Raw genomic sequence first — 15,597 nt, forward strand, 5'->3', positions numbered from 1 at the left:
TCCATGATAGCATCTTTCACATACATGTCATAAACTCTAGCTCTGGGAGGTTCATTCACTACTGAGGGGCTCCCATGATTCACAGTGTATTATTGACTGGAACTGGTGCCTTGCAATCCCTTGCAATGTAACCTGACTTTCCGCACTTGAAACAGGTATACCCAATTGCTGGAACTTTTCCTGACTGATTCCTGGTAGGCTGATCCTTGTTGGTTGGCTCCCTGCTAGCAGATTAAGGCACTCCCTTGAATAGTTCCCCCTCTGGTTGCATCTGTAGCAGACCACATTCAACTTGTAGCAAACTCCGCCATGCTTCTTCCCACAGACTTGACAATCTGGTATAGCGGGCCTCCGCTGGGCTGGCTGGTTTCCCGTGGCTAGACGGTTACCTTGGCCTCCGTTGCCTGTGTTCTTCCTGTTGAAGTTCCTTCCGGGCTGGAACTTACCCTTCCTCTGGTTGAAATTTGGTAATTTCCCTGCCAGGGACAGTCCTTCACTTCCCTCAAACTTTCTTCTCTTCTTTCCTTTTCTTTTTGAGACATTTTACTTTCTGTCTCCGCAATCATGGCTTTGTGCACAACTCCCGCATACGTGTCCAATTCAAATATGGCCACCTTCCCTCGGATCCATGGCTTTAGTCCTTGCTGAAACCTCTTAGCCTTCTTCATATCAGTTTCCACATACGATGGCACAAACCTAGACAATTCCTGAAACTTGCTTTCATAATCTGCCACTGACATATTCCCCTGCTTGAGCTCCAGAAATTTCAATTCCATTTGATCCTGAACAAACTGAGGGAAATACTTCTCTAGAAACAATTCCTTGAATCTATCCCATGCAACATCAATAGTACCTTCCAACACTTTAACAGTCTCCCACCAGTAGGTGGCTTCATTCTTTAGATAGTAACTTGCAAACTCAGTCTTCTGTTCCTCCGTTACCTTGACTAAGGCAAATGCCTTTTTAATTTCCTTTAACCAAACCCTTACCTCAATCGGATCTACAGAACCTTTAAACTCTGGTGGATACACCGCCTGAAAGGTCTTAAAGGTTACCTGAGGGTTAATTTGCCTCTACTATTATTGAGTCAGGTGGACTGTCTATTGGGCCAAGATCTAAAGAATCTGGGCTACATTTGGGTCTATAGGACCTGGATTCACATTCTGGTTATTGTTATCTTGGGTATTGTTTTTGTTGTTGGTTTCTTCATTTTGGTTGGTAGCACGGGTGTCTCTTCTAGGAGGTATTTTCTGTAAAGAATTAAACAACTTATTTAGCCTTTAAATCAAATCTCTTTTTCTAAAAAGATTTTTGTAAAAGAGAAACATCTCTTTTTGAAAACATTTTCAATCATTGAACTAAGTAAATTGCATGCTTCTTTATAGAATGTAAACAGTTAAGGGAAAAAAGGTACATATTATCACAAGAGTTTATAACTGGTGCAGTAAAATAAAACAGGTATAGTAAATTAATGACAATGCTGGAAAAAGAAAAGGTACTGATATATATCAAAGTTAGGTGGTACAAGCGCGAAACATTTTATTAAAGGCAAAGGTATAACGGGCCTATCTATTAGTCAGCAAGTATTATTTATTTATATTCTGACCAAAAGTCTGATCTTACATATCACACATTATTATATATATATCAGCTGTCACATCATCTCCGTTGTCAAGTTTCAAGTACTCTCCGGGTCACTTGAATCTCATTCCGAAATTCCTTCACATTCATGTAAATATCTATAGTCCTGTTAACGTGTTGTAGTTCCCGGATATATGCCCTACAGGGCTTCTCGCTCCAAAAGAAGAGCCTCATACTAGAGATTACTGAAGAAATTCATTATCATAGAATACCAATTAAAATTTTAAAATCAAGGAAATCGAATGAGAAGGTATAGTGAAGAAGATGTAGGTATGACTGAGAGAAACCATACAAGTACATAAGATGGCCAGTCTTGGTACCGCATAGTTCACAACACATAATTTGGTGGCATCCCACCAGACCCTTTTGTCACACAAACAAATAGTCAACGCATATGCATTGTTTGCATCAATCGTCCGATAAAATCACCGAGAAAAGAAACAATGTTTAGATAGAAAAAAATTCACAAATAGGGAAGAAGAGAATTTGATTTATAATGGGATCAACGAAATCCTAAGACGCACCCGCAACTGAATGTCCAATAGATTCAGAATCAGCAGGTAGAGGTCCTTGAATAGATGGTCTCATACTTGGAGGTAGAATAGTTTTCATTGGTGCAACCGTCACAACAAGTATTATGGCTGACACCGGTGGAAGAGCAGGACATGGATGAGATGATGGATCTCCGACGGAAGGCTCTGATTAATCAGATGATATCGAAATAAAGGAATCTGCCATCGCTGCTATCTGAAACTCACGTTGCTACATAAGAATCTCAAATTTCATCACGAATCATACTAAAACCTACTATTTAGTCACACTCAACCTCTCGATGCTCTATTTCTTTATATCCTAATACTAATCCTAACCCTCTACCCACTCTCGACAATCTAGGCTTGTGGCAGTGACTTTAAATCCTGGCTCCGATGCCAAACCTGTAACGCCCTTCAAACCCGGGTCAGAAGTTTGGGGTCCATAACACACACATACCATATTTAAACCTTTTTATGGATATAATAATGATATATATAAAATGACCCTACTCACCATAATCCACAGATGAACTCAGTTTAAAGTATGCCCATAAGCCACAACCTTATTTATATTACAATCGTTCCAAATCCCAGTTTATTTGTCTTACAACGGAAGTTTAAAATTTATTACAAACTATCAACACAAACTAAGCCATACATCATCTCAACCTGGATACCTAGCTCGCACACTTTTCTAGGGATCCTCGCTACCACCAGTTTCCTTTTTCAGTGGAAAAGAATATAAACAGATTTGCAAGAGTGAGCTAACTAGCTCAACAAGTCACAATGATGGTAACTGAGATTAACAATGATCAATTGAAATGATAGAATTGGATATTCACTTTTATTTTAAAAATCAAGGTTAGTCTGCTGATCAGTCATGCACTAACCCCGAGCAAGGCTCCCAGCTTTGCTCTATATACTGGATCCAAGGCACACATTGACCTCTTATGACCACAAATCTGGTCCGACCATGAATCTGGTCCATATTTAAAAATAATCCAATTCTAGAATCATAATAAGATAAGCAATGTAAATCAATAGTTGAATCATAAATAACATTTATCTTGAAGCATATGATGATCTGTAATTCTATAAAATAACAAGGAAATCATAAAGGTTGGGTTTCAATCAAGGAAAGAATCAGAAAGCAGAAGACCCAAGGGTTCAAGAGTTACAAGTATTGGTCTTCTGTTACACAAGATATAAAGGTTGTTATGTTAAGAAATCTCATATCAAGAATCAGTATGTGGTAGATATGTATTTGTGGAGTAGTATCGTATAGGTGTGGTTTGTATATGAGAATTCAATAATCAATGGTTTATGAAGAATCAGGCTTATGGCTCAAGATTAATAAGAATCAGGGTTTGGGTTAATTACTTCAAAGTACTTGCAATATAGAATAAGAATTGTTTGGAATAATTGTAACATAATAAAGAGAGTTCGAGAATACTCGCAATTGTAGTACGAGAAAGTTCAGGGATACTTGCCTTATCAATCCGTTTTTACTTTACTAACACTTGTCAATTGGTTTTCTCTCGCCAATCACTTGCTTTCACTTTCTACGTCTCGCTTCCTCTGTTAAACATCACATGTACTTATCAATACTTCTTCTCATCACATTCTAGTCGTAACAAGCTTCTAACTACCCTTCGTTTCACCTAAATCCGACGTACGAATTGAAAGTTATGAATAAAATAGTCAAACAATGCTCGTACAATCATATTAGGCATCAATCAGATCATATATAACACGTAGAATGTAAGATATTCAATTAAAATAATTATTCAAAGAAGATTCGGGGTTAAAATGATTTTCCAAGTATTTAATACGAATTTTTGAACATTTTCGGAATTTAAACGGGTCTCCGAATCATTTTATAATTAAATAACAGGGTTCAAATACCCGAATCTGACTTTAAAATAATTTTATAATAATTATCGAGCCTTGAAAATAATTTTAAATAATTTTTTAAAGCTCGAAACTATTTTTCAAATTTTTTAAATCAAATTAAATGATTAAATCAATTAAAATTAATTAATAATTAATTAAATTATTTAATCAATTAATAATAAATTAATCGATTAATTAAAATAATAAAAACTAATTAAAATTAATTAAAATAAATCAGATTTATTTTTAAATAATTATAAACAATTTTATAAATTTTTAAAATAATTTTCCATAATTAAATATAGATTTTTAGAATTTAAAATGAATTTTTAGATGTAAAACAAAATTTTAAAATAATTTTTAAAATAAAAGAAATCATAAAAAATTTCTGATTTTTGATTTAGGGGAAATGAAGATTGAAACCGGGTTGTATCCCGGGTCAAAATCGACCCGACCGGGTCGTTCAAGAACAGACCCGCCGGTGCAGAATCCGGCGACCGGATATTTTCCCGGTGAGCCTCGATCGGTACCAGAACGTCACGATTCTTCGTGTTTTTCGACTGGATTATGTTCACAATCTCAACAACAGTCAGATTTTAGCGAAAATAACGGTAAAGCGTCCCCAGAGTCGAAGCTCCGGCGAACCGCCATTAAAGCCGGGAGGTTTCAAGCTTTTCCCGGCGAATCGAAGAAGGAAGCTAACACAGAAATCAAATACAGTAATCGACTCAAAACTTCACGATCTACACATCTGTAACCTTCAAATCCACCCATAATCAACGAATCAAAAGTTCCCAATTTTGATTAAGAACATTCATAGTGTTAAAACACTAATTTCAGTTTTACAGAATCAAACATCATTTTCTCTATGTTATTGAACTCTATTTTTGACATATAATATACCAAATTGACCAGAAAAATATGATCTACATGATGGAATCATGAAATCATATCAACAACATCAAGAATAAATTTTCATAATTTAATCATTAATAAATTCGAAATAAAACAAATAAATAAGAAGAAAACCTTGAATCAGAGTTCGATAACACCTTCGTTCGTGGGTTTGATTCTCAAGAACGTAACGTTTTTAGGGTTTTTCTATGTATTTCTTATATGTTTACTGATCTATTATGATTTTACGAATAAAATAAAATAATAAAAGGGCTATATATATTTATGGAATATTGGATCGTTTGGATCGCATTGGATCGTTAAATTAGTTACTTAGCCGCTAAGTAACTGCAAAAATGATCCGATTTAATACCCGTTTTGGATAATGATCCCAGCCGGTCTTTTTATAAAACACTTTATATGAAAATAATATAATATTATCCCATCTTTTGAGAATACGGGTTTTGTTGATATATCGAAATAATTATCGTATCGAAAATTGTATATCGGGACGCGTACGAGTCAAACCGTAATCCGGATTGAAAAAGTCAAAACACGGAAAATGTCCGGAATTACCAGATTAGGTTAGGAAGGAGTTTTCGGAAGAGTTTCGGGTTGTAAAAACGTAAAAACGGTTGTGCTGGACGATTCCTGACTTTATAAAATAATTTTATAATTATTCAGAAAATAATTAATAAATTCATACATTAATATAAAGTCATATAACACTCCAAAAATTACCAGAAAAATACCACACTTATCTATATTTTATTCTGGACATATTTTAATTAACATACTCATATCCTGTCACATATAAACATATAAATATTATTATCAATCAACATATAATTCACCAAAATTCACATAATAATCATTTATTGACAAAAATAATTACACGCGATATCCCGGATATTACATCCTTCCTCTTCGATCACCCTTTATGCGAGTGCTATCAGTGGGGATTGGAGTAACATCCTCTGAAAAAAGGCAAATAGAAAGTCAATTATCACCTCCTTACATGGCTGTAGTCTACTCATTTCCAAGTTCATAAGCTAATCAGGAAAAAAGAATTACCAATGCGACCAATTTTCATTCCTGAACGAGCAAGTGCACGAAGTGCAAACTGAGCACCAGGACCAGGAGACTTTGTCTTGTTTCCACCTATTGCACGAAGCTTGATGTGAAGAGCAGTGATTCCAAGTTCCTGTGGCAATTTACTAGCCAGATTATATGGGAAAACATTGCAAAGTCACTATCATCCATTTCATGCAATAAGAGGACTTTCAAGCTAGTCTGGAGCGATAGAAATAACACCGGACCTTGCATCTTGTTGAAACATCATGTGATGCAAGCATAGCTGCATATGGTGAAGATTCATCTCTATCTGCTTTAACTTTCATCCCACATAAAGAATTGAGAAATTAAGATAACATGAATAATTAATTTAGTTCATTAGTTGTATATATGATCTTTATGACATTTAAGTATGATCTATGACATTTATTAGGTGTTGCCTGGCTGGCACAAGTGACAAGACATAATTTAAATTTTTATATGAATCTTTAAATAAGACTTGTGCATAAATTAGCATACAATTTGTATCTCACTTGGATTACAATTGGTACATGTAAATCAATTTTATAAAAAAACAAATCAAAGCATACTATTATTTACAGGGTACTCATATAATAGAGTTTTTCGACATAAGTCATATCAATAAATATATTAGATGCATTGACACTAATAACTTACCAGTGATACGAACCATAGTTTCCCTCCCAGACAAATCAGTGACATGATGCATACACAAACACCAAGTTATACCATGCAAAAGTCAAGGTTTAAAGATCAGATATAAAACAAATTTCAGGGCTTCACTTACAATAAATGTGTCGTTGGATGAAGCAAAGATGTTAGCAACACCAAAAACAAAGTAACTGTCTAAGGCAGACTAACTTTCTTCCTTGTTATGTTATCTGACAAATTGATCTGCACCAAAGGCCATGGAAGCTGACCGGATGCCCCCAACGCCAAGTGATGTGAGCCCAAGAGTGAAGCATAAAAAGATAAGTTGTGGTGTTGTCGAGGAATATCATTCTGCAGTGGAATTACTGCAAAGAGGAGGCCTTGCTTGTGGGATCATGGTTGTTAGCCATAGAAGAACCGTTCCCTAAAAAATAAATTTAATCGTATGCTTGTTCATAATTCTAGAAAATATATGATCAGTTTATTCAATAATTAAAAACTACTTAGCAATCAAGTTTCTCAATATATTAAGGTCTTCCTCATCTAATAAAAAATTTGAGCTTACAAAATCTAATATTTTCAGGTAAAGTTCAGTTACAGAAATTTCTAAAAAAATATGTACCGATGTGCTTTTACATTAATCGAAACTTTCTTACTAAGTATTATCAATTACCCCTAAACCCTAAAGTTTTAACCCATACTAAACCCGAATAATTTAAAAAATAACTCTTCCAAAGATCCAACCATATGGATCTTAAAATCTAACCATTTTAGAAATGTAATTTTTTTTTATTATTTTTGTGCGATTTTATATTAGTTCAAATTGTTATCTTTACTGTTAAACTACTTTAATAGTTAACCCTTAATCCTTAAATCCTAACTGTAACCCCTAAACCCTATAACTACTTTGATATTTCGTAAACCTAAGTATCATGTGTATATGTCAGGGTACGTTTTGATATTCTTTATTGTACATGTACTTGTAAAATATATTAAATTGTTGCGTATGAATGATGGAATTTAAAATTTTCATAATCAGGGCTTGTTTGTTTCCGACTTATAAGTTACCTTATAACTTATAATTCCATAATAATTATCGACGAGTATTTGTTGACCCAACTTATAAGTTTAATTTACGACTTATAAGTTGATAAGTTGAATCTTAGTAACGACATACTTTTTCTAATCTTATTTTGATTTTTCCTTTTTTTATTAACTTTAGTTTAAAAAAAATATGTTTTTAAATGTTAATCTAATCTAAAATTAATGAATTAAGATAATTGTTTTAAGTCATAAGTTAATTATTTTAAAATTTTCCAAACAGGCACTTAATGTCCTTAATTATTTTGTGTTCAATAAATGTTTGTCCACAAATGTATCTGTTAGCGTAATGCACATAGTTATTTATTGATTATAGTGATATGATCGACGTGCTCGAATCAGATTATCAAACTTTTAAGGTACCAAAATTTAACTTTTATGGATAACGTCGAATGTTTTATAAACATATGTACTTTTTAAATTTAAAAGTTTAACTATAGAGTATTGTTTATTTTTGTTTTGGATTCCAGACAACGGTTTAGGATAAAAAAACCATTGTTGGGAAACTTATTACACAGCGGTTAGGCTAAGAAACTGTTACCCAACTACTAATAAAATAACATTACCTACAGTAACGGTTTCATGTAGGATCCGTTGTGTTCAAGTAGATCTTATAACGGTTGGTAAATTAAACAGTAGTCAGTCTGTTTAGTAAAAATATCTACAAATATATGGATGAATTTGAATTTTTTTAATTTTTAAGTTTAAAAAAATTTATATAATAACGAATATTATTGATCATTAGATTAGAGCAGATCTGTTCTAGGCCATTGATTTGAACTGCTTTTTTTCAGTATTCCTCTCTTTTAAATTTCATCTCCCACTTTATTTTTTTAGTATGCCCCAAAATAATATCCCCCAAAATTTTATATCCCAAAATTTCAACTCCCCATACATCAGTTACTCCCCAACATAAGTTATTCAACTCCCGAACACACGTTCTCTTCTTCCATTCACGCGATTTTCTTTTCCATTCACGGTGATTTTCTTCACACGATCTCTTCTTCCATTAGATTGTACTAGTATGTTCCTAATTCGAGCCACTAAAGCCTAATACATGCCTAATACATGTTGGAAACCATAAAGCCCTCATCTATATTTAGGGGGTTTTGATTTTTACATGTTTTTAATAAGTTTCTAAAACCCTCTTCAATTTATTTGGGGTTGTTTGATTTATTTTGGAACTCTAAAACCCTCTTCAATTTTTTTGGGGTTTTTTGATTTTTTATTATTAATTTTAATTTAACCCCAGTGATGATGTTTGTGGAGTGTAGATCTGATGATATGTTTGGGGTTTTTGATTTTTAACTTAATTTTTTATGAGATTTAAAACCACCTTAAATTTTGCATGCAATTTCATATGTATTGTGGAATGTTGTTACTGAGTTTTACTTTATGTCTCTGCTTTGTGGAGTGTTGTTAGTGAGTTTTACTTGATGTATTGTATCTTTGCTTTGTTTAAAATTTTCAGGCAATTGTATTGAGTTTTACTAAGTTTGGTGTTTCGATGAAACTTTACATGCAATTGTGGAGTGTTGAGTGTTATGTAAAAAACTTGTGTTTCTTGTAAGTGATTAACAAAACCGTGTTTCTCTGTTGTCCAATTTTTATTTCTTCAATTAGATTATCATGTTAATCTTAATGTTAATCATGTAATTATATTGAGTTTTACTGAGTTTACTGTCATGTTAATGTTGTACTTATTCTTTGTTTGTGTGCTTTATAGATTATGGCTACTCCTAAGAAGAAGACCATTACACACAAGAGAAATTCGAAAAAGGAAGCGTCTTACAAGAACGGATTCAAAAATACATGATCTTCACCCCATCCTAGAACAATGACCGTGCTAAGGGTTTTAAAAAAGACAAAGTCCTCAAACACTGAGACCTCCACTCCATTGAGTTCTCCCCCAAAAACTGTGAAGAAGGCCATTTCTGAAAACTGACAAAAGAAAATTCCAAAGAAAAGAAAATGAGAAAAAGCTGTTACCATACCGGACAATACTCAAGGACTAAAACTATTGAAGCGAGGCTATGTAACGATGCACCGAATTGTGAAACACAAGATCCGGGGAATCAAACTTACCGTGTCTTTTAATGTGAAAGGAGATCCATATGGTGATGAAGGAAAAGAGATGCAATCATATATTGGAGTTTTGGGACTGTGTGCAGGTAAAACGAATATAAATCACTTGCATCTTATTTACTTTTTTTATTATTATTTGTTCTTCATTAACTTGCATCTTTTAACTTTAATGTTGTTGGTATATGTATGTAGATGTATTATGTTGTACCTAAGTCTGCAAGTACTACATTCTTCCTTATCTAGATCAACCTCCAATTTTGGCACATCCTCCTGAAGATTTTTCTTTTATAGAAAAATCACACTGAGACATATTTGTTGCTGATCGCACGTCGCCTGAGTTTCTTGTATATTTTTACTTAGCTTTATTCGTTTTAATATTACTTATGACGTTCTAACCTTATTGCTGCTTTTTATGAAGAAAATTTATAAAGAACAACAAGAAAGAAGGAAGCTGAGTAAATATCCACATCGAATGTCTCAAAAAGGTTATGCTAATCTCGAGAATGAATGGGTTAGTGATAATGAAATAACATGCACATTTTTGGCTTCATACTAATTTTACAAGCATGTTTATATTATTACTAAGGTGATCCTCTACATGTAAATGCAATATGAATCTCATCCAGATGCAGAAGATCGATCAGACACCTGGATCCTAGCAAGGATGGACGAAGATGGTAATTTTTTAAATGATGAAGACGCAGAAAAATCAAAGGAAAATGTAAGTTATTTATTTATATTTGTATTCAACAAAATCAATTGATCATGCTTCAAGTATTTTTTCTAAACTATTAGCAAACTTTTATTTTTTTTATTATTAAAACTTTAGAACTATGTTATGTACACAAAAAATGGACTTTTATCTGGGAACATCTAAGATTCAAATACATTGTAAAAATATGTTACTCCTAATTTTGTAGAAAAAGATGGAGGAGGTTAAGGACGGAAAACTCAAAGTTGAAGGTACTAATGATGTGTTAACAACAGCGCTCGGTAAGCCTGACCACGGAGGCAGAGTACGTGGTCAGGGAACTCATGTGAAGTAGTCAGTTTACTTTGATCTTCCGAGGGAAAGGAAAGCGAGGACAGTGGAAGAAAGGGTACGTGAGGCAATTCAAAAGTACATGGCAGAGGAGACTATAAAGATTATTAAAGAGAGATGCATTTTGGGATGCTGAATTTAAAAAATATAATGCACATTCATCAAAAATGTTATACAACATGATGGTAGTCCGAAACCAAATTCCCAGCAGGTAAGCTGTTAGTATAAGGGTTGGGCTGATGTGGATGTGGATGTAGGTGTTCATAAAAATGTGAAATTAATAGATAATTTGTTTGTGGATTTAGCGGTGGAGCTTGAGGATAATAAAAAGGTGGCGGGTGAGGATGATAATGGAATGACTATTTTTAAAATGAATACATGTGAGGAAATAAAAGTGGATTCCTCAGGTAGTTCTATATTTCAATTGGTTGTTGGATCATTAAGCAACATTGTTGCTTTTGCAATAATTGATGAAGTACGCATTCCCGAAGGACATGAGCAGACTATCCATGGAGTACGTCTTGGAGAAAAAAAATGCAAGAGTGTCTATCACTAAAGTCATTGAAGGAGATGCTAAGATTCCCTTCCCTATCAGGGATGAAATTTTGATTGTTCAAGGAGCCATGAAAACTTTTATCGCATGGCCGAGGTACATGATAGCCGTAGAAAATAACTATGGTTATTATATCTATTATGTTTTCGGTTAATTTGTTCTTTTTACTATTTTGATTTGTGATTTTTACAGGAAACCAAGAAAGGCCATACTAAGAAAATGCAAAAGACGTATAAAGTAATTAAAGATGTTGAACCAGAGCTTGTTGTTAAGATTGGTCCGAATTATCCTTCTACAAAGAAACATTTTTGGACATGGAAAAAGGAAGCTTTGAGTGGTGGCCGAACAATTTCTTTTAAGCTAAGCAAATAAGCATTTGGCTTTACAAAGAAGCAAATCATGTTCTTATCAGATATACATGCAGTGTGCTCTGGAGGTGAAACGGCAGACTCTGTCATTTACCTTTTTATTCAGTAAGGCTTTTCATTCAAAGATTTTATTTTATTTTTTCATAGTATATAGTCTAGGAATAAATATGAGAATCTTTACTCAGGACTGCTTAATTTTATTTATAGCTTCTTGAATGAATATGTGAAGAAGCATAAGATGGTCAATATGATTAGCTTTGTAGATCCGGGTACAATTAGTGCCGTTGGATGTGGACGTGCAGTGTAGAGGACGCGTGGATTGTCTACACGATTTAAAGAGTCTAGGAAAGGGCAACATTTTCTCGTTCCATACAATGATGTGTGATTATTTATAATATCCCAAGCTATTAAGTTATTAAGCCTTGCCAGTTTTTCATTAATTTTTTTCAAGAAATTAGGTTTTATTTTTAAGAAATGGGTTCAACTATATAGTTAAACTCGATAATATTTGATGTTGAAATTTCTATTAATTGCATTGGTTCAGTACAAACGTAATTTAATGCCTTGATAGTTTTTAATTGATTTCGTTACTAGATGTTAGGTTTGTTTCTAAGACAGGAGAAATTATACAATTAAACCTGGTATTATTTGAGGTTCAAATATGATGATAATTGTATAAGTTCAATTTTAAAGTTGATTTATTTACCAGAATTTAAATTTTTATCAGTATGAGCCTTAAATTTTTGATATTATACCCGATCATGTTTATCGCAATATATTACACTCTACCAGTTTCACATTTTAGATTATTTTTCTAAATTAGTGATTTTAAATATTTTTTAGGTTGATTTTAATTTAATAAAAATATGATATTTTGATGATATTTGAGTTGGTAGGGTGACAAAAAAACTGAAAATTTAGGCTTTGATTTTAAGTAAGAACCTCTATTAATGTTTTTGTAGGAACCACTGGACATTGACAGTTGTCAATCCAGATGCAGAGGTAGTCTACTATATGAACCCTCTTAGACACCGAATTACAAATGGAAATTGGGTGGATGTGTCGACAAGTAAGAGTTCACCTTATAAAATGTATATATTAAATCTTGACTTGTAAACCTTGTTCGACCATATTTTGCACAGGTTATTTTATGTTTTGATAAATATTATTTTGTTTGCAGTGCCATTAAAATGTACAAGGATGATTTGAAAAAGGTTCCGAAGAAAAATTTATTGTGGGAGAACATGACAGTATTTATTCATTTTTCTCATCATATATTAATTATGTTATGTTGTATATATTTGAGATGTCATGTCTAATATGATTTGTGTTTAGTTTTCAGAATTTAACAACAGGACAAATCAGGACTTACTGGAATCAGGACGTACTGGAAGTCAAAACTTCATATCAGAACTTAAGGTCATATCAGAACTTAAGTGCGGGATGACTTTCATATAAGGAAGGAAGCTGATTTACAGTAGAAGATCAATACTAAAACAAAAGAAGATATGCATGGAAAGTGTTAGAAGACTGGAAGACTTGTAGAAGATATTTGATTGATATTTTTTAGGAGATGGAAGTATATTCCATATCAATTAGAAGTTATCTTGTAACTGTGTACTATATAAACACATACTTCGGGTTTACACGATATGTGTTATCATTATCGAGAAGATTATACATTGTAACCTAGCAGCTCTTAGTGATATTTGTTCATCAATGAGAGAGAACAGTTTCATTGTAACAGAGTTTATTATATTGAATATATCTGTTTATTGTTACTTGTGTTCAAGATCGATTTGATTGTAATAACACTGTATTCAACCCCCTTCTACAGTGTTGTGTGACCTAACAACTGGTATCAGAGCTTATCTGTTAACACATACAGTAAGAATCCAAACAATCATGTCTGAAGAAGCACAAACTCCAACCAAGCCCACCAAAACTGAAGAAACTCAAAAGACTCATACCCACAGTCGATATGAGACTATCAGGGTTCCCATACCGAGACCTTCTGAGTATCTCATATGGAAAGTGAAGATGGTTATGTTTCTGGAAGCTACAGATCCAGAATACCTTGACAGAATTAATGAAGGACCACATTAGCCAACCAAGCTCTCTGTTGTAGTTGCAGATCAACCAGCAAAGACCATACCAAAGGAGAAAGGTGAGTACACAGCTGAAGACATCTTATCTATTGCCAAGGATGCAAAGGTAAGGCATTTGCTGCATAGTGCCATTGATAATGTCATGTCAAATAGGGTAATACATTACAAGACTGCAAAGGAGATATGGGAAGCTCTGGAGACAAGATGCCAGGGAACTGATGCAATCAAGAAGAACAGGACTATACTCACTCAAGAGTATGAGCACTTTGACTCAAAAGCTGATGAGTCTTTAACTGACTTATATGACAGGTTTGTCAAACTCTTGAATGATCTGTCACTAGTGGACAAGGAATATGACCTTGAAGATTCAAATCTTAAATTCCTTTTAGCTCTTCCTGAAAATTGGGATCTGTAGTCTACTATCATAAGAGACAAGTATGACCTTACTGAAACTACTCTTGATGAAATTTATGGTATGCTCAAGACTTATGAACTTGAGATGGATCAAAGGAGCAATAGGCAGGGAAGAAAGTCAAGGACAGTTGCTCTTAAGGCTGAGGAGGAATCTCCTAATATGGTTGCCTCAAAAAGGGGGTAAAGGAAATGCTCTCATCATAAAGTCTTATTCACAGTCATCATATTCTGATGATGATGATTCAGAAACTGAAAGTTTATTTGAAATAGATGCTGATGAAGAGATTATGAAATTGCTGAATTGAAGGTACCTCAAACAACTTATGCCTTTGATACTAATGATATTACTGAGTTGAGATTATATCTTAAAACCATGTTTATTAGTTATAGAGATAACATGTGAAAGATTAACTTCTGAAAATTTTACTTTTAAGAAAAGGAATTATTATTTAGAAAAAGAGTTAGTTATGTTCTATCAAATTCAGAAAGAAAGAGATGATGTTTTTTATGTTAGAGATGAATTGCTAAAATTGAATAAATCTCTAAAAACTGAGTTAGAAAAGGAAAGAGAGATTATCAGAACTTGGACTAACTCTGGAAGAACAACTCAGAATTTGTTAAGTAGTGGAAACTGGAAAGAGGGCTTAGGTTATGGAGATGATAAAAGTGAAAAAGGAACTGAACAAATTGAGCCAATTGTTGTTAAACAGACTGCTAAGCCAAAGGTAAATGCTGTTAAGTTTGTAGCTAAAACCGTAAAGTCTGATTCTGAAAAGATGAAAGAGTCTATGACAGAAGTTAAGGATAAGTCAATTCTGACAAATTAAAATAGGATAAACCAGTTGAAGTCAACATAGGCTTAATGACAAAGAAGCAGCTTAAGCATAAGCTGAAAGAGATTAGGAACGTCAACAAGGTAAAGGAAGCTAGGAAAAATAGGAATGGAAAGGAATGTGTGAACAAAAATAATAATTATATGCCTGTTCCTAATGCTCCTAGAAAGAAATGTTATAACTGTGGAAACTCTAACCATCTTGCTTCTTTTTGTAGGAAAAATAAAAGTATAAACTCTTTACCTCCTAGATCAGGAGTTAAGAGTCAGTCTGTTAGGTTTAAGCCACAAAATCCTTGTTTTCATTGTCGTAATTTATGGCATTCCATTTATACTTGTAAGGAATATCATAGTCTGTACTATGATTATTATCAATTAAAACCTTCT

General features: G+C 33.4%; 1 protein-coding gene across 1 annotated transcript; it reads right to left on the reverse strand.

Annotated features, from left to right (window-relative positions):
• Window positions 1-5,873: 5,873 nt before the first annotated feature.
• Window positions 5,874-9,740, reverse strand: LOC141680448 (small ribosomal subunit protein uS11-like). The gene is made up of 6 exons (XM_074486673.1): window positions 9,601-9,740; window positions 6,845-6,898; window positions 6,714-6,760; window positions 6,281-6,366; window positions 6,036-6,165; window positions 5,874-5,938 (listed from the first exon to the last, which is right to left on the reverse strand). Exons 1-6 carry the CDS (start codon window positions 9,738-9,740, stop codon window positions 5,874-5,876), a joined length of 522 nt encoding a protein of 173 aa, XP_074342774.1.
• Window positions 9,741-15,597: the final 5,857 nt, after the last annotated feature.

Source organism: Apium graveolens, chromosome 8, assembly GCF_009905375.1.
Source record: "Apium graveolens cultivar Ventura chromosome 8, ASM990537v1, whole genome shotgun sequence".
NCBI classification, from domain to species: domain Eukaryota; kingdom Viridiplantae; phylum Streptophyta; class Magnoliopsida; order Apiales; family Apiaceae; genus Apium; species Apium graveolens.

Excerpts from the sequence above, each read along its gene's own strand:
- LOC141680448 (XM_074486673.1), bottom strand. The coding sequence starts at position 9,740 with ATGGCCTTCTTCACAGTTTTTGGGGGAGAACTCAATGGAGTGGAGGTC. Across the intron at positions 6,899-9,600 it reads GTATTTTTGAATCCGTTCTT|TTACTTTGTTTTTGGTGTTG; the intron begins GTAAGACGCTTC and ends TGCCTTAGACAG. Across the intron at positions 6,166-6,280 it reads ATGTTTCAACAAGATGCAAG|GAACTTGGAATCACTGCTCT; the intron begins GTCCGGTGTTAT and ends AAATTGCCACAG.